At 37.4% G+C, this 27,415-nt stretch overlaps 1 protein-coding gene across 21 annotated transcripts in view; it reads left to right on the forward strand.

The window, feature by feature from the left end:
• mbnl2 (muscleblind-like splicing regulator 2) overlaps window positions 1-27,415 on the forward strand; it is a 91,763-nt gene that overhangs the window by 59,211 nt on the left and 5,137 nt on the right. For 3 of the 21 annotated variants that reach the window (XM_056258656.1, XM_056258643.1, XM_056258647.1), the window contains exons 3-9: window positions 10,563-10,727; window positions 14,352-14,552; window positions 16,076-16,330; window positions 20,619-20,672; window positions 20,995-21,148; window positions 23,100-23,135; window positions 24,444-24,496. In XM_056258656.1, the coding sequence (XP_056114631.1) occupies window positions 10,563-10,727; window positions 14,352-14,552; window positions 16,076-16,330; window positions 20,619-20,672; window positions 20,995-21,148; window positions 23,100-23,135; window positions 24,444-24,496 (918 nt within the window). Of the gene's footprint in view, window positions 1-10,562; window positions 10,728-14,351; window positions 14,553-16,075; window positions 16,331-20,618; window positions 20,673-20,994; window positions 21,149-23,099; window positions 23,136-24,401; window positions 24,497-27,415 lie in introns of all 21 variants that reach the window. The other 18 variants (XM_056258651.1, XM_056258638.1, XM_056258639.1 and 15 more) reach the window with 9 other exon arrangements.

A 27,415-nucleotide genomic window follows, 5' to 3' on the forward strand; every position in this document is an offset into this window, starting at 1 on the left:
ACACGGGTTCAAATCTGAAGCATTCAGTATCCTGATGCTCCTTTCCTCACCGTGATTTCCTGTTTATCAATCTATCTATCTATCTATCTATCTATCTATCTATCTATCATCTATCTATCTATCTATCATCTATCTATCTATCGATCAATAATTTTTTGTTCCTTCGTTAATTCCTTCTATCTATCGATCTATCTATCGTTCCATCTATCGTTCCATCTATCGTTCTATCTATCTATCTATCTATCTATCTATCTATCTATCTATCTATCTATCTATCTATCTATCTATCTATCTATCTATCTATCTATCTATCTATCTATCGTTCCATCTATCGTTCCATCTATCGTTCCATCTATCTATCTATCTATCTATCTATCTATCATTTTTTGTTCCTTCGTTCATTCCTTCTATCTATCTATATCTATCTATCTATCTATCTATCTATCAATTTTTGTTCCTTCGTTCATTCCTTCTATCTATCTATCTATCTATCTATCTATCATCTATTGTTCTATTGTATTTATATTTCTATCCATCGCTCTATCATACATCTATCTATCGTCCCATCATCCATCCATCCATCCATCCATCCATCCATCCATCCATCCATCCATCCATCCATCCATCCATCTATCGTTCCATCCATCCGTCCATCCATCCATCCATCCATCCATCCATCTATCTATCTATCTATCTATCTATCTATCTATCTATCTATCTATCTATCTATCTATCTATCTATCTATCTATCTATCTATCTATCTATCTATCTATCTATCTATCTATCTATCTATCTATCTATCTATCTATCTATCTATCTATCTATCTTTCCATATTATAATTCTGCATCCCTTTCACTACCTTAAATCAAATTCAGGAATTGAATTTGAATTGAAAAGGCCTTCTGAATTCAGTTCTGTCTCACACCGGTATGAGTATGAGAGACAGTCCAACGAAAGTCCCAACATGATGACAAGGACGCTCATGTCAGAAGACTGTCTTTGTCAGCACTCCCAGGAGCTCATCCCGTTAAGCCTCTCTGATCTCGCTCTCTCCCTGTGCCGTATAGTAATCAAGCCTATTATTTTAAGTGCCGTGCGGGAGAGTGACGGGCCCGGCGTGACCCACTGTACTTTCGTTCGGTGCTGGCCAGACCACACGACGGCAATGTCACTGAGAACACTACACTGCCTTTCACATCAACATTTGATTGATTTTCATGACAGTCATAGAGATTGTATCACAATTTCAAGTTCTAGTAAATCTATATATGTGTCACAGTCTAGTAGTCCCTTGAGCTCAGTAGATCGTGAGTAGTGTTTTGTTCATGCCGCATTAATGGTTGTCTAACTCGTTTTTTCTGACACGTAGGGTCTGACGGGTCACTTCTCTTGAGACAAACTCATTTTCGCCTTTGTATCGCCTTTGAGGTCAAAGTTACTCCAGATATAGTATTTTTCACTGAAGTAACGCACACACCTGAGCGGCAAAATCTGGTTTGTATTGCAGCTTTTCAAGTCACATTTATTTATTTATATAGAGCTTTATACAGTACAGATTGTTTAAAAGCAGCCTTACAGTAATAAAGAGGTCTTTGAAAATACATGCACTAACCATGTGTGGCGGAAAAAGTAAATTTTCTGTCTTCACCAAATTAAAAATGCTGCACTAAGTGACAAATTGAGTCAAATAAAAACGTGTTTGATCTTCAAAATACAGTTAAACTAGTGAAAATAGATGATGTAATGTAATTGCTTAGTACACAACAGTAAGATTCACTTCACGGACTAATTCCAGAACTCAACTCAGTTCAACTTCAAATTCATATATATATGAAGGTAACATGATGACTGGCACACAATCCAGTTAAGTAGAAACCAACAGTACAGTAACTTTCCAAACTGAAGCAGTTTAATTGCTGTCCGTGTGTACACACCTTTATTGTGTAATTGCCAAGATTGTGATAACATCCAAAACTCAATTCGGTGCAAATGCAGATTCATTTGTGATGCTGTGTATGTAAACCACTCTTTTTCTTTTCCTTTCAAGACATAGAATGCATTAAATGAAACTAGATTGATTGTGTGTTGCGTTACATTGTCATAAATGGCCAGGACAATATGCAAATAGATGTTAATGAGCATTCACACTGACAACAGTTTGCAGCTGCAAAGTGAAGTGAATCAGGCATTTTCAGTGATACTGTCAATCAACGCTACGTCATTTTGCCAAACTGAATCGGTTCAGTCGCTGTCAGTGTGAACAAAGCTTAATTGTGCAGTAAATTACGCCATGTGATGCTCATTAACATGCTTTGAACGGCTTGCAATGACAAGCCGTCATGAACCTTGTACCTCTTCTTTAAAGTGTCTTCTGCTTTTTATCTCCTTTAATGTCTTAGTTTATCTCATCTCGGATTTCTAAATCCGGTGCCTCCATTAATTGCAGTGATGCAGTATTGTGTAGCACGTCGAGGATCGGTCATTTGATACAGAGCTTCTTCTCGTCCTCCATCAGCACCATTCCTGCCGAGTTTCACGGTAAAAATAGACCATCCCTCCTTCATTATTGAATCAGCAGTCTCCTCTCAATCACACAGCAAATCAAACCTCTCATACATATTCCAGTACGGTCCTTTGCACAGCATCGAAAATCCCGATGGTGGAAGTCTTCTATCAGGTGTCTTTCACTTCTCCTCACCATCCGTCACTTCAGAGAGTCCGTCTTTTGGCCCGGACTGATTGGCTTTGACACCTTTCAGCTTTTGGCCTAACGGCTGAGCAACACTGTTATTCCAGCAGGGATATTGATAGCCATCGGCACCCTGATCCTATGGATTACAGCGCTGCATATTTGGGAATTTGAGGGTGTTAAGTGTCTAGACCTGTCTCCAACTTGGCCTATAATTGATTATGTGTTTCTAACGAAGGATATTTGCATCATTTACACTAGTGGTCCAAAGTTTAGAATAGTGAACTTTTCCCCCGCCAGCGTTTTTTTTTTTTTTTTTAAGTTTTTAGTCATTTTCACAAAAGTATCTGAACATTCAATTTTAAAAAGAAAAAACACACCCTCTGCTTTTAAACGTAAAACCTGTTTTATTGTAGCTTCATGCATTCTTTTTTTTATCAACACTTGAATGTGGGTAAGTTTCATAAAAAAGAGCAAAAAATCTGAGAAAATCACGTTTTTATCAAAGACTACATCCAGATCAGATTCAGAACGATGATGGAAACACAGATGGAGGAGATCGAGTCCATCAACACCCCTAATGCTTCACACTAAAGCTCGTCCTGGGTCGACATTTTATTCTGTAACATTAGGAAGTTTTGATATATATGCTGTTTAATGTTGCTGATCGGGTTATTTTACATATGCATATGCTTACATATGCCGTCGCTTGTTTCTGCTTCTTCTTCGCATGTGTTTTGATCTGGAGATTCAGTACTCTTTCAGAAGATGTGTAAAACCGTATAATAGTGAAAACACGGATTGCCGGAAAAGGCCATGTGGGGAAGCGTTTGCTGCGTCCCAATTCGCCTACTTATACTACGTCCTAAAAGTAGGGATGGGCTTTTTTCAAAAATAATGCATTCGAATATTCGGGCTCATAGAAATCGAATATTCGAATATTCGTTTAGCCTATTTAAATGACATTTAACGAAAAAGACGTTATTTTTTAAGTACATTTTTCAAAAAGTTTTTGTCACCATTTCTTAACCAGCTTACGATTAGGCAATGCACAACAAGCTTACGATATATGTTAAAGTTTTCTTTTAGTTGAAAACATTAAACAGTTGGCCTATGTGTAAACAAAATATAAATAACAAAAGGATTTAAGCTCAAGCAGCGCGAGCGGAAAAAAACGCCTAATAAAGCAGAGTAGCAGACTGCGCCAGATATCGAACAGAACGTACACACACACTCGAGTCAGCATGATTATCGTGTATATTGTTTCACGTTTATGTTGAGAAAAACAGTAATGTCCACATGCAGGGACGCCGCCAGCAATTTAGTGCTATGCTCGAGTGAGAAAACGCGCTGCACTGACAGACGATTCAGAGACACAAACGGTCACGGTGTTATAAGTTTCTAACAGCACTTTGCGTTTTCTGTTCTTAAACGTGTCTCTCTCAATGAAACTTAAGGGAAGTATATGTCTAAAAAAATCATTTTGCTATTAGATAAGTTATCATCTCTCGGATCACGCGCGCTACAGCTACAGTACGCTTACCTGCAGTCGTAGTGATGGACAGCTGTCTTTCCTCAGTCGCCTGCTGTTTGGATTTCATGTGATTTCTCATTGTGTTGATGATATTATAACTCAGATTAATTAATTCATTTGATCAAAAGTCATTCCCTTCTGTAAGATCATTTAGTAACATAATTTTCAACTAGTAGTCTAATTCCAAACTTCGCGAGGCAGACGACGACGACATTATGTGATCAAATACAAACAACTTGTTAAACATGCACCACAGCGCCACCCAGAGGATTTAGTTATAACTGCGAGTTAGTGCTTGGGATTTATCAGGGATTCACTGCATTTAGGGCCAGCAAAGCATTTAGGCTACGGCTTCATAAATTCGATAAAATTCGAATAGTATTTTATTTTTCGAATAATAATTACAGATCGAATATTCGAAAATTCGAATATTCGTGCACATCCCTACCTAAAAGTATGTACTCTTTTTGTGAAGAAAATGTACATACTTTTGAGTGTGTAGCAAAAGAGTAGGCAAGCTTTGGGACATACTACTTCCTCATCTTTAACGGACAGATCTGTCGCGTGCATCCTGTCACCGTAAACTGCCCTGTCAATCATCTCGTCACAGTTAAAATCCTCCATTCAATCTAATTTAATTTCCTACCGTTTCGGAGAGAATTGTTGTCGCACGTTCACCTGCCAGTCGTGGGTCTTTCATGCGGAGACTCTCCTCATGTGTTTGGAATTTGAATTAATGTTAATGGCTAAACGTATCTTTACAAAAGTTCTCAATGCTCCTGCAGATGCAATATAGTGTAGACAACATTGAATACCGTAAAACTTCAAATAATAGCCGAGTCCCAAATAGACGCCTGTTTCTTTTACACGCCTGGTGTGGCTGCAGGTTTGGGTAAATAAAGGCCGGTCTCAAATAGAGGCCGGGTCTGTTTTTTAGTTTCGGGTTGCATTTAATCCTCTAAAACCGTCAAAGCAAATTTTTGTCCCTCCAAAGCCTTTTTTGATCGATGAGTGATGTAGAATAGAATGACTGCTGCGCTTGACAGGGCGCGTAACGAGCAGAGAGAGAGAGAGCGCCCCGGCCGCGCGCGCGCACTCTCACGTCTTCAAACAACACGAGCGCTGTCTTGCTCTCTCTCCCTCGCGCATATTAATCAAAATCAATTGACGCGATAGTAAAAGGTCGGAAGACCGCAGTTTCACGTGGAGCATTTGGAGATTTTTAGAGATTAGAGACAGCCTACACTCAATGAACAACATCTCAACACTGAATTATAAAGGCCTGTCTCATATAGACGCCTGTCTCAAATACAAGCCGGTGCAGTTCGACGATTTGGGAAAATAAAAGCCCGGGCTACTATTTTAAGTTTTACGGTAAATACATTTCAGTCCCTCCAGAAAAACGCGATTATGCGATCGCTGAATTCAATGCAAAATCAGCCAAAGTCCGCATATTTTTGCGGGGGTCGCATTTTTTCAAATACTCCGCAATTTCGCCGCATAAATTGCTGATTTCCGCGCAAAATATGCGGGGCTTGCATGATTTCATAATCCCCGCATTTTCGTCGCAAAAAAGTCACATATATCTTAGCAGAAAGTTGGAAAATGTTGCGTTTGCTTCACACAAGAGCAGCCACTTCCCCCTGTTGCCATGGGGACGTTATGAAGTGACGTAATTACGCGACGTGAACATCATTGAAAAGCTGTAAAACAGGAGCACACTTTATTTTTAAATATTTCATTTATTCATTTTTACTGAAGCTGTAGCATATTCCTCTAGTAAAGCTACAGAACTGGTTTGACTCAATGTTTTGTAAGTTTAATGTGTTTATTAAGGTCTTGTAACGCGTTGTGTCGGGAAGAAAAATAGGGATAGCTCACAGCTGAAGTTATTGCAGAGGCCAGACAGACTCACGGAGGCGATTGGCATCTCACAACTCGCACTTTATTCCCAAATCGAACTCGTAACTGTCTGTCACACGTTCTACCGTCCACATCGTTACTTAATAAACAAAATAAGATAAAAGTAGCATCAAACAGAAATTACCCGCACACATGGGGTGTTCGAGGCGCATGGCACATACAAATATAATACTGCAGACAGTTGGGAGCGCGCAGCTCTTAAAGGGGCCACACCTTATTTCCACTCGTTACAGTCTGAAATAAAACAAGATGAGAAATTAAATATTTCCAGCACTTTCTGTGATGTAGTATGCTTGCTTATCATAGGAAGTAATAAGAAAGGACTCTTTACATTAAGGTAGTAGCCTAGTGAGAACAGGGTGTTGGGGGAATCACTTTTTTTTCTCTTTTTCATCAAATCTCAGTTTTTGCAAGTTCCCGCAATTTTTGCAAGTTCCCGCAATTTCATCGCAAAAAATTGCATAAATATCCCGCATATTCCATCGCATTTTTAAAGAAAACGGGCCGCGTAATCAAGGATTTTTGCCCGCAACAATCACAAAAAAACTCCGCGTTTTTCTGGAAGGACTGACATTTTCGTCAGGTTAGATACTGATAATTATTCACCCAAACCCCTTTATCTAAACCTCTCTACATAACCGCCGGACTCGCGCGTCCTCCATGTCTGTAGTTTTTCTTTTAAACACTTTTCACTCGTGTTTGTAGTTCTAATTGAATCCTCGTCCAGCGCGCGATGGGTTGTGGGCAATATCAGCCGTTAGTGAAGCCAAAGCGTCTCGATCGCCTCCCGGTGGCCGGTCCCAGTATAGCTCATAAACCCCGCCTCCCCATGTTATTCAACGGCACGTGAGACCAACTAAACAATTAAATTACACTTCAAATATCGTTTTTCCAAATATGGTTTCTGTCATTTACTGTAGTTTTTATCACGCTGATGTAATTTCAAGTGTTTGTTTTTAAAATAAGTTTGTTTTTAGTTAGTTATTTGACGCGGTGGTGTGACGTCAGCTGTGATTGACAGGTTCTCTGAGCGAAGTAGTCACTGAAGCACCAACAGACTTTTTTTCGGGATCTTCGGAGGACTGAGGAGATTGGAGCTTTAAATTTAATATCTAAATTTCTATAATTAATTTTAAAAAAGTGCAGGAGCGTCTTCTTGCGATTGATTCTGCGAGAGTGAGGGCGGGGCCTTGATTTCGCGGCTTTACTTCTGGCTCACTACTGCGCGGGTCTGGTCCCGAGATCGCTTCTGCGCAGACTCAAGGTCCAAGATGTCAGCGCCGTATCGGGACACTGGCGGCTTCACTTCTGACCAATGGAAGAGAGCGAAGGGGCGTCGTCCATCTTTTTTTACAGTCTATGTTTGGGACGTTCTAATTCTATTTTCGAATACTATTTAGGATGGATAGTATGCGAATTGGGACGCACCAGTTGTCTCACAAATGATGGAAATTTCCGTCAACCGCAGGGAAAGAGTTAAGATTTTTTAATGTTTTTGAAAGAAGTCTTTTATGCTCATCAACGCTGCATTTATTTGATCACATATACCTTCCAAAGAAAACCATAATAATGTGAAATATCATTACTATTTAAAATAACTGTTAGTATTTGAATACATTGTAAAATCTAATGATGCAAAGCTTTATTACTCCAGTCTTCAGTGTCACATGATCCTTCAGAAATCATTCTAATATGCTCATTTGCTGCTCAAGAAACATTTCTGATTATGATAGTGTGTAGTTTACTGAAACTGCGCTCTGTAAGTGCACATTAATAGGTTCGGTGAACGAAAACACAAAGCTGTGTCAATAACTCAAAGCTTTTAAATGATCGCAAATGCAACGTATTTTGGGTGTGATCAATCACACAAGGTCTCGCGTTAACAAAAGTCAGATATTTCGGTTCCTGGCGCTGCGGTGAGCTGATTCAGCGTTGTTTAACTGTTTGGAGATTATGGAAATGACAGCCATGCTCCTTTTAGATCTAGTTTCGCGTTATTTATAGCACACTATCTCCATTGTAATCCGAGTAAGGAAGGATACCTGGACATCTTGCGCTTTTATCCTTGTTGTCATAAACCAACACAAGCAAGCAAGACCTCGGATAAGCTGAGCTAACACATTCCCGCGAACGCTTCCCAAGCTGTTTTAAAGGGATTTGTGACCTCCCTGCAACAATGAAGAGCACACAATAGCTTATATAGGTCACATCTCTACTTTAAACGGTTTCATACCCTTGATAAGGAAGCATAAGTATTATGATTGAATAAATATTATGCAATTTGATCATAGTAAAATTCTCAATTAATGTGGTTTATACACAGACGTCTGTCCTGCTTTGTTCTTCATTTCAATCAGGTTTCAATTGTTTTTTTTGCATATATGAAGCATTGCATCTGGTTAGCAATAAGCTAGTGTCAGGATAGTTTCACAGTGTATGATCTGACAGCTAGCATAATGCTTGTGTTTTTAGTGTGTAGTTGGAAGAAAAGTTAAAGATATTGCAAAATGGATAAGCTTGTGTACATACACGCATATCTGCATCAGCCTTTTCCACATTGTACTAGTTTTATTTTTTTGCTTATCATTTGTTTAAAAAAAAAACATAAAAACAGAATAAAAAAATGCAGAATTTAGAAATACTAAAATGTACAGTTAAATTATATATTTCTAAACAAAAAAACAATATCAGAAATATTAAAAACAGAAAAAAAAACATTTTGAAATATAAAAGTATTTTTCATTTTTAAATTAAACTCAGACATTAAAAACAGAAATAAAAAATACAGAATTTAGAAATATGCGAAATTACATTATATATAATTATTAACCATATGTATAATAAAAAATACACATTTCTTTGTACTAGTGTACTAATGATTATTTTACTCAATCATATCTATATTTTAGTTTCCTTCATCTTCCTAGTTTTGTAAGTATCATGAGCGTGTGATGTGTGTGTGCTCAAGGTTAGCGTGGAGATCTCGCAGCTGATGCTGTAGGACTCATGCAGGGCGATGAGCATCTGCAGAACAGGAGTGTGTGTGTGTGTGTGTGTGTGTGTCTGCAGTATGTGCTTCCGCTGCGCTTCTATAACCCCTCCTCCATCTCGTATCGGTTCGGCCTCCCGTGTCACTGGATATCCTGCAGTGGAGTTTTAATGCAAACACACGCTTGACCTTGTGAGAATATTCTTCTAACTTTGGCCTACTTAATTAATATTGCAGTGTGGAGCCGACATCTCCTCTGCATTGATGCTGCTTGTATTTCATGTAGAGTCATTTCTACACTGGTTTAAGCTCTTTTCTTTCTATTTATTTTATTTTATTTTTTTGCAGAGGCAAACTTTATTGATGTTATTTCTCATATTATTGTGAAATTTGGTCATATCGCCCTCCACTAAAGTGTAGTTCATGCTTTCAACTAAACTGATTTACTATTAATATAACGAAACATTCACCATTGAAATATTGCTTGCAAACTGTTTTATTTTGTGTTAATATACTCATTATAACATGCTATGCTTTTGTAGTAGCGGCATCTTCCACTCCTGAAAATAAATGAAAACAAACCTTCACCCCTTGGGATAAATGAGTAGAAAGTAAATTCAAATAATATGCAAATAGATGTTGTTGTTGATTTTTCTGCAGAGGTAAACTTATTGATGTCTGTTTACTGTATATATAATGAGTCAATAGTCAAATAATAAGAGTGTAAAGCTATGATATGAATGTGAATAGCAGCAATTTTTTTTTTTTTGAGAGTTTGATTTGGGGTGTAACAATATATCGTGTCACAATATATCACACTACAAAAATGCAACAATATATATATCGTGGATAGTTCACCTAAAATGAAAATTACTGTGCGTTAAGTTTACATTAAACTACTATATATGATGTTGAATATAATGTATAATAATGCAATGGGGGAATATTAATGGATCCGGACAAATGCCAAATGTCTGTTACCAGTAAAAAGTGTCCTACATTATTTTAAATATATCTAGTCAGTGAAAGAGTGCAAGCATATTCGTCTTAAATAATTCTTGTCAGCTTCAGAAATATTGTTATTCTGGATATCGTGGGTCACAATGTAATAACACAATGTAATAACACCCACAATGTAATAACACCCACAATGTAATAACAAATTTAGCATTTTAATCAACATTTCTTTTTTTTTGTTAACCTTTTACCATGTCTTGAGTATCGCAATAATATCTTATCATCGTGAGTTCAGTTTCGTCATATGTATCGAATCGTGACACCCCTAGAAATGATTGTATTCATATTGAGATCTCAGATTTTTGGGCTGGCATTTGTTAGGGTACACTGGGGTCTTTTTCGCAGGAGACTTCAGCAAATGTTTCTGATTCTCACGAGTTGTGTGATTTGTGATCTCTCCTGTCGTAGGGTCGGTGTACGAGAGAGAACTGTAAGTACCTTCACCCACCAGCGCATCTGAAGACGCAGCTGGAAATCAACGGACGCAACAACCTCATCCAGCAGAAGACGGCAGCAGCGATGCTGGCCCAGCAGATGCAGTTCATGATCCCCGGCACCACCATGCAACCAGTGGTAGGACACCTGACGCTTTGCTTTTGTTGAGCCTTCCACAGGGTTTCCGAGGGGCATTTTGCGAAAATTAAGGCCTTAAATGCCATTAAAAAGCATTACATTTTAATCCTACAGGCAGTAAAAATGTAGATAGTTTAAAGAATATTTTATATTATCAATTAGTTTCAATATAGCCTTCATAATTAATCATTTTAATTTGCTGTCACAAAATATGCATCAATACGTTAGTGTGATAAACACGCGGAACCAGTTCAGTGTTTCCCCTACGATTTTGTTTCAGGGGGACTGGGGGGGGGGGGACTGCTAGTGTTGCGGAGCGGGCGTGTTACGGATACATGTTGTAATTTTTTTAATTTTATTCATTGAAATCATGTATTATGAATCATTAAACTTATACAACTTTTTTTTTTTTTTTTATATGAAAAAAAAAATTCACACTAATTCTGTGTTGTGTTTTTTCTGGTAATAAAATGAAGACATAAAACACAAATTTTATCATAAATTTTAATCATATGAAATTAAATAAACTTTTTGTCAAAGAACTTGCTGCACAATGAGCTTTAGCCTACTACTGTTAAAATTAAAACATGGATTATTCCTTAATTTCAGTTTTGATGATAATTTATTTGGATAGTGTATTATTACATTGGGACATATATAAATTCTACTGTACAACAGTAATATATAATTTCTGTCAAGTTAAACCGAACTTTTATTTTGACGGGTTGCCGTGAAGACCTTTTGAGTTTGTGTGTTTATGTCATGATGATAGTTTTTCTCAAATGAAGCGGTGAAATGATTATGAAGTGACTTTCAGAGTGGATCTAGAGCCTGGAGAGGAAGTTCATGCATTTGTGTCTTCATATAGGCCAAAAAACAGCGCAAGCGTCACACGTGCTTCAGTGTGTGTGTGCGTGTGGTAAATGAAACTGCGCGTCGGCGGCACCATTCATTCACACAGAACATGCAGGATTCGTATTTAAATAGTCTTTGTGTTTTAATATTCACACACACTAGTCTACATCGCGATTTGATTTCAAGTGTACTGAACTGCTTTCTATTTATTCCTCAAATTTACAAATTCCGTGTTATACACTAAATTCCTTGGATTTCGTCAGCATTTTAGGGGGGGCGGGGGGTCGTTTTGGGGGGGCGCCCCCCCAAAACAATGGTAGGGGAAACACTGCAGTTTGGTAATTGCAATTTTGGTATAGTTTCATCATTGCATCATTGTCAAACTGAATGGTTGCAATTCAGAATTTGGGACATGTACATATATATATATATATAGGGCTGGGCTGTATATCGAGTTTGTACGATATATCGATATATTTTTTGATATCAATACCGTTTATATCGATACAGTAGTTTGATACGAGCACATCTGAAAAATAGCCGAGGACGCAGTGTGAGCTCCTGCAGTGAAAGTACACAGTACAATTTGTCCTAAACATGACACAAGCTTATATTAAGGGCTTCAAAATAACTGGGAAGATGTAGTTAACCAGTTTAAAGCAACTAGCCCTGTCAGATGCTCTGACAGTTACTGATAAATACTTGCGCTGTTTAATGCGTTTGAGATGTGGTGCTTTCCTCAGTGCTTAACTTCCAATTCACAGGCATATTCTCCATCTGCAAATGTTAGAAAGTCAAACAAATATGTCCATTTCACTGTCAGACGAGGACGAGCTTCTGCAAGTGAATCTCAGCTAAAATTCAAGCTTCCGTGAACGAGCGCCGCCGCGCGCATGCGCACCAAACAGACGCAATAATTCTGACTAAAATAAACGTATTGCTAAAATATTTGTTGTTGGAGACAATAACTGTGCCTTATGTGGAATTTTAAACCTACAAGTATATTTTTATGAAAGTGACCATTATAATGGGGTAATCATATGCAGGCTAATATAATTAGTTTGTGCTTTTGTTTTTATTTTTATTTTCATTTTTAGTTCATGCCTTTAGTCAATTTTTTGCACATAATATATTGCATAGCCTACATTACATTCACTATATTTGGTTCCATATCCTTCAATATCAACATTGTTTGTAGGATATCATTGGGCAGAATGTGAAATAATTTTTTAACAAATAAATAAAATACAGATTTTCTTTATCCAAATAGATAAACGTAGAAAGTGCCGAGATATATATCGTATAACGCCATTTAACCAAAACATACTGAGATATGATTTTTTGGCCATATCGCCCAGCCCTATATATATATAAAATATCCGTGGTTAGTCATGGGTCATGTATGACATTAATTTTTTTTTAAATGGCATTGAAAAGCATTACATTTAATTTGAAGATACCTGCAGAAACCCTGCTTCCAGAAGGGGAAGTTGTAATTCTATCATAATAATTGTAGTTTTCATAATTAGAAAGTATAGTATTTTAAGCTTTTAAAAAATGCATGCATGTTTTGCCAATCATTATTACATATTCGGGTCTTTAGCAGCCCAGATCTATATCTAACACAGATGGAACTGCCGCAATAGTATAAAACTCTCCTGATATTTTAATAACTATTACAAAAGTATAAAATAATGCATATTTTGTTACCTTTTGGAACTTGGAAGGGTTAAAGTTTTGCTTAGTCAAATGCTTTTTACCACTGTCGTCAGAGTGGCATTATAATGAAAAGAAAAAGAGCAATAATAATAGTGATGCTTGACTTTGCAAACAGCACTCATGAGAAATATTAAACAGCAGTATTTTAACACGCATTAAATTTGACATTTTGTTTCTTTTTTAATACCTTTTAAGATTTTTAATCTAACTGACATTAAAAACAGACTTTACAAATTTACACAATGGAGAGGTTAACAATGAATCTTCGGCTACAGTCCGAGAAATTTATCAAGCTATGGAGAAAATGGAAAGACTACATTCTCCCACTTAGACCAGACCTAGTGTAGACATTTTTAAAAATTTTAAGAAAAGAAGGGAAATCTTAAGAATTATTGAATAAGAGATACGAAGGATATGGAATGAAAGAAGTAATGATTGGAATAAAAATAAATACCCAAATTGGGAATGAGAGTACTTCTGGATTAAAATGCATCATCCTCAAATGTTTTCTTTTGTATATAGTTAATAAAACAAAAATTGAAAACGGATCGGATCTGGTATCCAAACTACAGGCAGAGTAATAAATATATAACTATATCTGAATTTACAAAAAAGCTGTAATATTGGGTTGGCTGACATTGCCTTGCAACATACTTTATTGTTACTACAATTGATGACTTTTATGTCCCTTTTTTATTTCTCTTATAATTTTGGATGTAATATCTGTTTCACAAAATATGTTTTGCTGTTTTTTTTTTATTTTATTTTATTTATTTTTAGCCAATATACCCAATTGTTGAATGCCTTGACTAAGATTCCAGGTACCATCCAATTGTAAGGAAATGTTATAATTACTGTAATAAAAACTTAAATAAAAAAAATTCTGTAAAACGATATAATTAAAAAATATTTTTAAATTTAGCAGACATTAAAAACTAAATAGAAAAATACAGAATTTCAAAATAGTAATATGTACAGTTAAATTATATCTAATAATAAAAAAAAAATAACAATATCATAATTCTATCATAATAATTGTTGTCTTCACAGCCTACATTTCCTGTCAGCCAAGGTCTGGGCTCGAGCCCTGGACTGAGTTACGCGCCGTATCTGACTCCCATGAGCCACGGCATGGGTCTGGTCCCCACAGAGATGCTCTCCAGCACCCCAGTGATCGTCCCGGGCAGCCCACCGGTCAACGTGCCGAGCTCGTCCTCCACACAGAAACTACTGCGCACCGACAAGCTCGAGGTAAAGCGGCACACAGAGACTTTATGAGGCCGTCATTTCATTCAGCTTGAGTCGAGTCGCATCATCTCTGAGCCAGAGTTAGAGTCTCAGTGCAATTATTGAAATCTAGACAAAAGGTATTATAAAACCTAAAGAATAAAAAAAGTAAGTCTAGTTCATGCTTTTAACTTAATTTTACTATGTAAATAATTTACATAGCAATGAACGTAGGAGATAATTCAGTATGCAATTAAATGTAAAAATAATAAATAAGACCAATCATATGTCAGTATGCAAATGAATGCAAGAAAGCATAATTCAGTATGTAAATATTAGCATCATCACTGTCGGCTAAATTCTGAATATTGAACATTTGAGTGAAGTCGAGATCACTGTGTAATACAATTAAATATTTAAATATTTAAATATTTAAAATACTGCTTGCAGAAAGGTTTGTTTTGTTAAAATGCACATTAAAATACTATGCTTTTTGGCCCCAAAAGGATCCAGTTTGGTAGTTGGAAGGACAAACTCTTAAAACTTAGTCGTCATACCTTGAACCCTTGGGTTTGACGGGTAGAAACAAAGTGAAATAAAATGTGCAAATAGATGTAAGAGAGAAAAGACAGATCACAATTCAGTATATTGCCAGACATAAGAGAGAATCTATCTGATATTTTGAGGAATCGCAATACAGTGTGCAAATAAATCACAATCATAATACAATATAAGATGTTTAGCAACCATTTAATATGCAAATATGTGTAAAAAAAAAAAAAAAAAAAAAAAGGACCATAATTCAATATAGAGAAATGATGAAAGAAAGAAAAGACCCGTCATAAATCAGAATGCAAATTGACGTAAGAGAGAAAAGGCCGATCATTCAGTATGCAATTACATGTAAAAAAAAAAAAATGGATCAATAATAATTCAAGAAAAGACCAATCATATGTCAGTATGCAGATTAATGCAGGAAAGCAGACCAGTCATAATTCAGTATGCAAATATTAGCATCATCACTGTCGGCTAAATTCTGAACGTTTGAGGGGAGTCGAGGTCACTGGGAGATTTTCAGACTTTAATGTTTAAGTTTATGAAGACCAAAGGCTTTTGTCTGTGTGTTAAAGATGGAGCTGAATTAATTGCAGAAAAGTGTGAGAAGGAGGATAGAAAGAAGTGTGAGGCATTTCAATTCAGCTCTGCCTTGCAAGAAAATGATCAGTGTGGTTGAAACAATAACAGTTGAAGTGTGTGTGTGTGTGTCACTAAATATGCGATCACTTAGCAACTGACTGATATCTGTGATAATAAGAGGCTTCGTTCCTCCGCGGCCCTCCCACACCGAGAGGCTGTCGCTGCTTTTGTTAATATTCAGCTCTATGTGTGTGTGTGTGTGTGTGTGTGTGTGTGTGTTTATTTGCCATACCTGTGCTCATACATGAAAGCTTTGTTTGAAACTTCAATGACTCACGTCTGTTTGCATATTTCTGTTGTGTTCCCTGTTCGTTTTGTCTGCGTGTTTGTTTTGCGTCCGCGACCGGCAGGTGTGTCGCGAGTTTCAGCGGGGAAACTGCGCGCGCGGCGAGACCGACTGCCGCTTCGCCCATCCTAGCGACAGCCCCATGATCGACACGAGCGACAACACGGTCACCGTGTGCATGGACTACATCAAGAGCCGCTGCTCGCGCGAGAAGTGCAAGTATTTCCACCCTCCGGCGCACCTTCAGGCCAAGATTAAAGCAGCTCAACATCAGGCTAACCAGACCGCCGTCGCAGCGCAGGCCGCCGCTGCAGCCATGGTGAGCCAATCACAGCATGCACAACTCATGTTCAAATAACATGCATACAATTCAACGTTTAAAGAGTCATGTTAGAGGTTTTTAAATTACACCACCAGCTGCATTTAATTTAATTTACTGCATTGAATCGGAACCAAGGCAGTGCTTAGAATTGTGAAACCTTTTCGGTTATGTGTACGATAAAATCAATTGACAACACATGTTGAGAGAGACGCGCCGGCGGAGGTTGCGATTAGCATATCTGATTATGTTAGCACGTTAAATGTGGAGCACTGCTTTATTATTATATAGCCATGACCCATCTCCAGAATCTGGGCGGGTTGCGTGCCAAATCTGTGTCGACTCCCTTATCTCGTCCCTGGAGGATTTTAGTCCTACTAAACAATGTGAGTAAAGAGAGAGAGAGAGAGCTGCTCGAGAAGACAGCCTTGTGATAAAAATCACTCCCCCTTCTTATCCATCTTGTACTATACTGATGCGATCATTATTAGGAATAGGATATTGATATAATAAGCGCGATGGCTTAAAAGCTTTTTTGCTCACACCCTTGACTACACAAGGTCACGGGGGCGGCTCACTTCCCCATTTCACTGCCCAATGGGAGGCCTACTCTTCTCAAATCAGTCAAGATTAAATTAAGGAGATGGATAGCATCTTCATGCCAAACTGACGTGAATGCACAGGTTCATCTACTATCCAAGCGAAACTGTATTTTGGTCACATGCCAGGCTGCTCTCACTTGTCTACGTGTCTACACTACAAGCGAGCGAACTTCGTGCACCATTATAAGCAAGCGATGTTGAGTTTTATTGCATTTTGCACTTGCAATGTAAATGGCACAATTTATGCATGTATGCAGTTTATTCTGTTGCATTACTTTCAGTTTCGTTAATGTATATGGCTTCGATTATAACAGGTGCTATCAAGGTTTGTTGCATCGCAATCTCTGCATGCATGCAATTTTGTTGCATGGCTTTGCTGCAGCCTAGGCAGTTTTGTTGATTTCTGATGGGAGCAATCGACACTGCAAGCAAGCCATGCAGCAAAACTGCCTTAATCCCTTTACAACCAATGAAAACACATGCACTGCAACTGAGTGATGCATCAAAACCAGTATTGCACATTTGCAGTGTAGACGGCTTTTTGTTGTTTATGGGAGCAACTGAGAGGTTTCTACATTGCAAGTCAGCAAAACAAAACTAGATGTCTCCTGTTACAATCAGCAAAACTGTCTACATTGAAAGCGGTGTGATGCAATAAAACTCGATATTGCATGCTTGTAGACTAGTTTTGTTGTTTATAATGGGATTTAATTTGTTTAGCTTACACTGCGTGCAAGGGGAATGTGTTGCAACAAAACTAGATCACTCCCATTATAATCAACCACACGAGATTGGCAAGCTAGCGACATAAAGCCAACATAAAGTCTGTCTTGAACCTTTTTATCTAGTTTTATTTACACTGCAACAAGCAATAAAACTAGTGCTCCTGTTTAAGCTGTCTACACTGCAAGCAACGCAATGCGATGTGAAACTTGTGTGCATGCAGTGTATTTATAATGATTTATAATGAACGCATCTTCTTTTTTCTACAATGCAATGCAATGCAAGAAAACTAGATCGCTCCTGTTATAATCACTAAAACTGTATACGTTACAAATTCACAATGCAATGCTACAAATGAGACAATTGCGTGAGCTTGCCGTTTATAATGGGAACGATCTAGGTCTATAATGATTGATTATAACGCCGAGGATCTAGTTTGGTCGCGTCACTCGCTTGCAGTGTAGACACAGTGTTTGGCAGCAAGCTTTCGCGCTTCCACATCTCACGCTGGTGTGGTTTTGTTTTGTTGCGTTTGCTGTCATGACACTCACATGCTTGGCCTCATTCGTTTTGCTGTTTGCTCCATTTTCGCTTTTGCTTTTGCCCTGAACCTTTTTTCTTTTTCCACCGTGGCGTCTGGGTCAGAAGGTGACGCGAGGACAGTATCAGCTCACCAGCCATAACAATAAAACAAGAGTGAAAATGAAGAGCCAGGTTTCCCGAGCGTACAGCGACCTGAGATAAACCGCCGGCTTTAGCTTCAGTTTAAACGCTGCTAGCCTTCAGGTGCACTGGCCTTTCCCTGATTATGATGTGATGACATCACAGATTTGTTTCTAGGGTTTAAACCAGGCCGCTTGCTGAAGCAATCGATCCCTGCACCCGCGACCCAAATGCGAAAGAGTTTAGAAGTGAGAGACAGATGACACGGACGGTTATAGTTTCTTCATTTTCTTGTCTTTTATTTTCTCTTTGTTTTGTTTTTCTCCAGTGGAAGGTTATGTAATTCTGTATGATAAATCCCTGTGGGTGGCATATTTATTTAAATGGTTCTCTCTATGTTGGCGGAGGGGAGCAAAACATGAAACTCTTGGTTACAAGAATGCCTTCAGCATGCACGAATAAAGTGCATCTTATTCTGATGTTTATTAAAAGCATACGTATAAGCTCTGTTCCTAAACCTACTGATCTGAACACCTAGACAGCACTAGACTACCGTAAACATGAAGCTAAGGCTTGTGCATTGTTATTCTGCTTTCTAAGAAATGCATGCGGCAAGTATCCTTCAGGGAGAATTTAATCCCAGAATGCATGCATGCGACAAGCTCAGTGTACAGTTAGATTTCAATGCAGAAAGTATCACTAAAATCGTTCAGTCATAAATACGGACAATTTGCTGCTGTGTATTTTTATGCTTAGAGTGTTAGTTTAGCAACATGCAAAAGTCAGACTTTAGTTGCACTTTGCTTGAGAAGTGTTATCTGCAGATGTAGTTTAGTTTTCCAAATGAGTCACTTATGCTTGAGAAGGTCGCAGCCTATGTAGACAGCAATGCAGCACACTAGGTTTTTGAGCAGAGCTTCGAGAGATGTTTTTCCTGTTAATAAAATGTTCCTCTTTAAGTGACTCTTCAAGTGCATCATATTTCCCTCGTACAACGCATTTGCTGTAATCTGTGACTATACTATAAAGAAGAACAGATGCATTTTTTTCTTTTCCACATTCTTTTTTCCTCTTTTATGTGGATATTCTGATTTGAAGCATTTATGCATGGCCCTCAGCGTCATCTCATTTCAAGCATCCTGTTTTCTTTACTAAATATTTTGCTGGCCGTCATTCCATTGAGCCACATCTTTACTTCTCACCAGTACTATTGCATGGCATTTTAGTAGTGAGGAATATTGGAGATCATCTATGAACTAGGGTTAGTTGCATATACTAATTTATATTAATATAAATATGGGCCACGTTTGACACCACAAGAAATATAACCCATAACCAGCAATGTAAAGGAACATAAATTGGATATAAGAATAAACAGAGCTCCACATTTTGTGATCAACTCGCATCAGTTGTTTTGACCTTTTACGCTTTATAAGTACAGAGTCATTTTAATCCCTTAGTTGGCTAGGAATTGCAACATATTGTGACACAAATGAATGTCAAGAAAGGCATTTCTCCTAGACGACTTGGCCTTGTTTACCAAGTGTCCTTTTATTTCCCTTTTGCTAAGTGGTGGTAAATGTCATAGCGCATGTTAAAATCGCCAGATGACAACCGCAGATTTCCATTGGCAGAAACATGATGCTGTTTGTACCCTATTCCAGTCTTAATTAGCAATCACGCAAGCGTTCAATAGATGGCACGCCGTCAGGCAAAGTTAATGCAGCCTCGGTATTGACTAATCTGACCAAACCAAGCCGTCGAGGAGATGTTGACAGCGCTCGCCCCTGAAAGGAAATGCCTAGCTGACATTCTGCCGTCATTTGATTTTAATCCGCCACGCACACAGAAAACCCTTCGATAGCGGATATCGGGTGCCGGATACGGTCAGTGTGTTTTATGCAGTGTTTGTTCTCTATTGATTTACTGCTAAAGATGATTCCGAGAGCTTTCATAGCACTAATATCTACAATCCCATTTGACTTTGAATGGTAAATGGTGAGAATCTTGATTTCTGACGCTTTTAACACAGGTACTGTAGATGCTTTTTGCTTTCGTACTAATTCAGAACGTAGCGATATGTTTCTTTGAGACGAGTTTTTTCGTTTATGTGCATGCCTATTGTTTTGTATGTGGTATACTGCATTCAGATTATTTTTGTTTTTGTTTTTTTCCTTCTCACCTATCCACAATGCAATGCTGTCCCCATGATGCACCTCTGCTTGCTGTTACCTGTATGTTAATACGCTTGAATCCCATTGGCCCACTGCCATCATGTGCTCGCTGCCTGCTATTAAAAGACTCAGTCGACTGCCAAAGCAATGAAGCGACCCCTCGAGGCATCTGTAGATCTGGTACTATGACCTTTCACCTTTTGCTTTGCATGTAGCTTTTTAATGTACTGTAGCAACTCACAGACTTTTTTAATTTGGCTTCTTTGTTTTGATAGAACAAGTAAAAAGTCACCAAGTACATGTATTTAGAAATTACCATCAGTCAATTTTGAAGAATGAATGTGTGTGTTAATTATTGAAGCCTAGTAAACATAAGTGCCTCTAAAACGGAGCGATGCAGCTTCGAGTCAACAGTGTGCATTGATATTTGTGTAAGTGGATGCGTGCAAACTCCGTTTAACTCACGCATGTCTTCTCTTTCCCGTCTTGTCGCCACGCTCAGGCGTTTCCCCATGGAGTCCTGCAGCCCCTACCAAAGAGACCAGCACTAGAAAAGAGTAACGGGGCCAGTACTCTCTTCAACCCCAGTGTCTTGCACTACCAACAGGCTTTGGCCAACGCACAGCTTCAGCAGCCCACCGCTTTCTTTCCCACAGGTAAGAACACACCTGCACACATACAAACCCACGCACACACACACACACACACACACACTGCTTCATATTAATCACCCCTAAAGGTTACACCCTTTTTCTCTCCGGCGTAACGTCTTAATAACCGAGGCCTTTAAACATGCGTTTGTCCCTTTTGCATGCAGCGAGTGCACGAAATACTAATGCAGAACTTCGAGGGAACTTCTTTTTTTTAACCAGATACGTTATTTCGGGAGCACTCCTGATTTGATTTTCACTAGTTAATGGAAGTTTGGGGTTCTTTGATCTAAAAAAGCATTGCCGGCCATAGATTAAATTAGAAAAAAGTGCTTTGATCTGCACATCTGTACGCTGTCAGATTAAATATCTGACTCCCAGCAATATGGGACAACACATAATGCCGATATATATATATATACGTGTATCATAAAAAAAAATTTGGATTACAATTAAGATATGCACAAAGTTAACATACAATACTCTTTGAAATATTTTGAAAATTGTGCATCATCTAATGCAAATGTAGAATTTGCAGATGCCGATAGCCTTTTAGTGGCTTAATATATTAATCTGCCTGGCCGATATATCGCTCTATCTCTACAAAATTGTAAAAACATTTTATATTTATTTTTGGTACAATATTTACTGCTATTTAAAAACAATAGATATTTGTAATTTATTTAAATAAACATGGTGATATATTGCCTATCATTGTTATCATTGTGAAATTGCTGAAATGACAAAAATTATAAATGTTTTATTTATTTATATATATATTTATATATATACACACACACACACGTTTATATAAATGTAAAAATGTACAAAATACATAAAATTAAACCTAATTATTAAATAAAGGTGTCGACAGTCTTCAAATGGCTAAATATTGCCTGGCCAATATATCTCCTGGTGAAAATTGCAGGAACATTTTGATATTTAATATTATATTTTACACAAAATGTATCCAAGATTAGCATGTCTGGATTTTTTATTTATTATTATTACAATTAATTTAAATGTTTATACATTATATATAATTCTTTTAAAACAAAACAATTTAAATTATTATATTTTACCAAACATTTTAATTATTTGCAAACAAAATTTCAGATGCCAGTAATTTATATACTTTAATTATCTATATTAATATTTTATGACCTATATTATTTACATTCATGCATTTTGCGTTCATATCAGTTCTTGCTTTGCCTGGGAATCGAACCCATGACCGTGGCGTTGCAAGCACCAACGCTCTACTGCTAATTATTATTATTATATTATTCTGTGTAATCAACTGAAAAGATGGTCCTGGCTGATATATTTCGATGAATCTCAGTAAACAATAGCACTATATTCCACCTACTGTCGTTTTTTACCTGTAGGCGTATCTACCGCAGTATTTTTATGATCATAAACACAGGAAAAACTCTCTGTGCGTCGGGTCTCGGAGCGAGTCCTGCAGTCTAATCCCTCGTAGGTGTATTTTGTCATCACACACCCACATGGTGGTTGTGTTTTCTTTTAGCTGTCCTCCTGTGCCCCCGTTCCTCCCTCTTCTCCAGCGCTGGGCCTTTTGTAACAGCAGTATGTCTATTTTAACCGTAGGAGTGGCTGTTCCCTCACCGCATGATGTGTGTGTGTGTGTGTGTGGCTGATTTTAGCCATCTTCCTCCTCTGCCCTGTTGCCCTCTTCCTCTTCTCCCACACTGCGCTCTAATTTCACAACGCTAAGCTCCTGTCCTCTCATTGCGGCCCTTGCGAATATTGATCCAGTTTATCTTCCTGGAATTCACCGAGGTTTTTACCGGAATGACGACACGGTGGAGCGAGCGATCTATAATGACAAGCTTAATTGGATTTGTATGGCATGCTGAATACTGAATCTCTGGCTCTGTCTAATATGTTTTTCTTCCCTATTAACCTCTCTCCACTCTTCACTGCATGGTCACAGGGTCAGTTCTGTGCATGGCTCCTGCTAGCAGCATTGGTAGGTTCCTCCTCTCTCTGTCTGTCTGTCTGTCTGTCTGTCTGTTTCCCACCTCACGTAGAGATCTAGTCGCTCTTACAGGTGATTTGAAGCTCGATTGACCCGTGACTGTAACGTCACACAAGCTACCACATCACAGTGGATCTGTGTTACTCTGCTTCTGTTCACCTGCAAGAGCGCTCTGTGTGTGTGTGTGTGTGTGTGTTTGAAATATTCGCATTTCTCTCTTTGGGGTTTTTCAATTTACAGTATTTTTTAATTATCATTTTATTTTTATTTAATACAGTAATTGTTTCTGTTTTATTCAATATACTTGAAATTATTTCAAATTCCACTTTTTTTCACAGTGGCTATTATTATTATTATCTGAATTCTATATATTTCATATTATTCAGTTTCTTGTGTCTTTTTTAAAATTACGTTTTTTACAGGGACATTATTAGGATTAGAAATTTGTTATAATGATTTATTTTTTATCAAATTTATGAATATTATACATTTATTTAAAAACTTTTTTTACAGTCACATTATTATTTTTATTGTTGCATTCTTTATATTTGTATGTATTTTAAATATGCATATATTATTATTATACAGTGGATTTTATAATTTTACTAATAATTATTATTATTTTAAATTCGTAGCATTATTTTACATGTTATATATTCACAATTATAATTAATTTCACACAGTGGCTATTATTTGTATTATTATTATCATTGTTTTAAACTGTCATGTTAAAGTCGTTTAAACAGCCAGATCCAAGCGAACAGGCTCTTAATAACAGGCATTGTCTTGTGTTGTGTGCTATTGATTGGGAAATTTGATCAGTTTCCTAGAGAAATAGCCCACTTGATCATAATTGACCATACAAACGGCCATTCCCTGTAGTTCGTAGGATCGATACTTCTCAAAAGTCTCGCCCGATGTGCGCGAGACTGGTTAACAGCGCATGCCGAACTAACCACCCATGCCAGACTTCTCTGGGTACAACTGATTATGGTGATACATTTCCTTGAGGTGATTGTAATCAGCCTTTTTCCTCTTGTTTTTGTTTTATTTTTTCCCATGCTTCTCTCGCTTTGCATCGTGATTGCATGCCATCTGCTGGTTTAACCTAACGATGGCTCGCTGCTCTGTAATATACACCATTGCTAAACCAAAAAAAACAAACAATCCTACCAACCAACCAAACACCTGTTGCATTGGTTTCCATAATGCTCCACCTACCTGTTCATTGCTTCCATGGTTCCCTTCCTGAAAAAGTACCCATGATGTACAGTGCTACGCCTGCTACTGTCTCTGCAGCAACAACTCCTGCCACAAGTGTCCCCTACGCAACAACAGCACCAGCCAATCAGGTTTGCTCCTTTTAAAAGCTTTCTTTCATAAATCCCTGAGCTCTGAATAAGCACTTTGCACTCGAATCCATTGGCAAAATCAAAAGCATTTATTCGGACGGATCGGTGCTTATTCAGAGCTCGCACATTGGCAAATAGTAGTTGTGTTGTGTTGCATTATTTTCTTGTTTTGTTCTGCATGTCCTTGCTTTATTTTGATGTCGAGATATCCTTCCTCATCCACACATCTTGATGACAAACAACACGTCTGGTGTCGAGCTAAACACACACACACAGTCATGTTTCCACTTATTCTCCCGCTCTGGGTTGATTTGGGAAAGCAGGGAGAAGGTGAGGTTTGCAGAACCAGGGCGGACGTTGCGACGAGGCGCTAAAAATGGTTCTGTAGGAGGAGGGAATGTGTGTGACGTTCACGAACCGGCAATTACAGCGTCCGAATGACAATAGCCCTCATGAACTCCTGTTGCGCACACGTCGACACCGTTTAATGGGCTTTCTGTGGCAAACCCAGAGGTCAGACTGCACCCACAATGTTATAAACGTTCGAGATCTCTTATCAGATCCCATCATGCGTTCCCCGGACCGCTCCCATTCTTTGGTATTGTTCACTCGGGGTCACATAAGGAGACTTTGAGGGCTTTCCCACTTCCGGTCGTTCTTAAGTGAAGCCTTCCTGTCACCGAGTGGCTTTTCCTGTTGTTTCGCGGGGCTTGAATATTCTCAGGAACTGGGACGTTTGTAGTCTCATCACGTGAAATTGAACCTGTTTCCTGAGGGTCTCTTGCCAGACGGTTCGAGGCTCTTCAGCGCCACCTGGCAGGAGAATGAAGTACTGCAGCTCACGTCTCGCCGGTCTCCAATCACGGTTAATTGAGCTTAAAAGATGAAGTTCACACAATGTTTTAATTGTACAATATCTTTCACAACCGATTGGGATTCAGCGTAAAGCAACACATCTTGACACTGAACATTTTTATTTGGATAATGCAAGAGTGCCCTGTTTGTGTGAAATTTTCACATTTTTCTGTGGTTTGGAAATTTGCACTATTGTTAAATTCATTATTAATAATAACTAGGGCTGTCAAATGATTAATCACGATTAATCACATCCAAAATAAAAGTTTTTTTAACATAATATATGTGGGTGCACTGTGTATAATTATTTTGTATATATATAAATACACACACGTGCATGTATATTTAAGAAAAAAATATTATTTATATATAACATATTTATATTTATATATAATATAAATTATATATAAATCTATATACAGTATATACATGAAAATATTTCTTAAATATATACAAGCATGTGTGTGTATTTATATATATATAAAATAATTATACACAGTGCACCCACATATATTATGTTAAAAAAACTTTTATTTTGGATGTGATTAATCACGATTAATCATTTGACAGCCCTAATAATAACAATAAAAAATATTTTTCAAAATTTTACATTTATATAAGAATAATAACGATGATATTTATAAAATAAAAATAATAGTGGTAATAAATACTATTAAACTTTAATATTATTACAATAAATATGTAAATGTTTGTGGTTGGAATTGGAAATTTATAAACAATGTATTATAAAACAATTAAATATTTATATCTTTGTAGTAATAGTTATCAATTTAAAACAATGTTAATTTTTAATTTATTTCAAATTGTTATTATTAATAATATTATTAATTCATTAAATACTATTTTAAATGTCAAAACCACTGAGAAACAAATGTGAAAATTGAAAACAGAGATATTAATAACAAAAACAATAATAATAATAATTTCATTAATGATTTGGTAATTATGTATTTGTATTGTATACATTTTTATATTAGTCATTTTATTATATGTTGTTATTTGATCTATTATTAATTTTATTTCAAAATATTTCAGATTCAGATTATTTAATTATCTTGACTTACTTGGAAATTTCAAAAATGTGAGAAGAAATTGATTTGATGGTGAAACCACTGATTTGTTCACTATAAGGCCAGACATATAAATTAAGAAAATAAATAGTCAACTTAAATTCTACGTTGGCTTGAAATGTGCAAAAACGCCACATTAATATATTCACGTTATACTTTTAGCAGATGCTTCTATCAATGACTCGTGATGTTTGCTCTCAGTCGTGCTTTAATACAGGTTTTCAGAGCTGAAGGAGGAACACAGAGGCCTTTTCTCTGGTGTTTGTTTGCGTCAGTCTCCGAGCCAGACAGACAGAACCAGCAGCGTCCGCTGAGTCATCGCCGCGAGCGCTAATCTCACACATGAGTTTAATTATGCAGCGAGAGAGGCATAAACAAACGCTTGACTGCTGCACAGACGCAGCTTTGAGGTGACGACTTTAGCTGGAGGCAGATGAACGCGGGTCACGTTATAATCTACTGAACTGAGGCTGTGTTGGGAATGGCACACTAACTCACTGCTTACTGCCCAGTACACAGTGCACACCGCCTACTCGTTGTTGAGGAGTGTGTGAAATAGTATGCAATATGCATTCAGAGTAGTTGTCACATGACAAACATTGAACATTAATTAAGGTTGTTACCTTACAAATAAATGAACATGCTTCTTTTTTTTTTATGTGAAAATGTCCTACATTTCGATCCTCACCTACAGTCTTGAATTAAACCTATAAAAATTCTGTTTGTTGTGGTAAAGTCAAATTAAATCACGTTTTTCACTTAAAATCAGTTGATTAGATTTTATATTTGCTCTACACTGAAAAAAAAAAAGCTTTCTGTGGTAACCTACATCATCATGTTTGAATCAAATTGACTAAATTAGGTTTGCTAATTTTAAGGGTTTCTGTAACAGGAATGCTTCAATTAGACATACAGTAAAATAACTCATTATAGCTTTTCCAAAACGTCACACATCAAAGATTTATGGTTATGC

Source organism: Rhinichthys klamathensis, unplaced genomic scaffold, assembly GCF_029890125.1.
Source record: "Rhinichthys klamathensis goyatoka isolate OS25496 unplaced genomic scaffold, OSU_Roscu_1.1 h1tg000157l_1, whole genome shotgun sequence".
Taxonomy (NCBI): domain Eukaryota; kingdom Metazoa; phylum Chordata; class Actinopteri; order Cypriniformes; family Leuciscidae; genus Rhinichthys; species Rhinichthys klamathensis.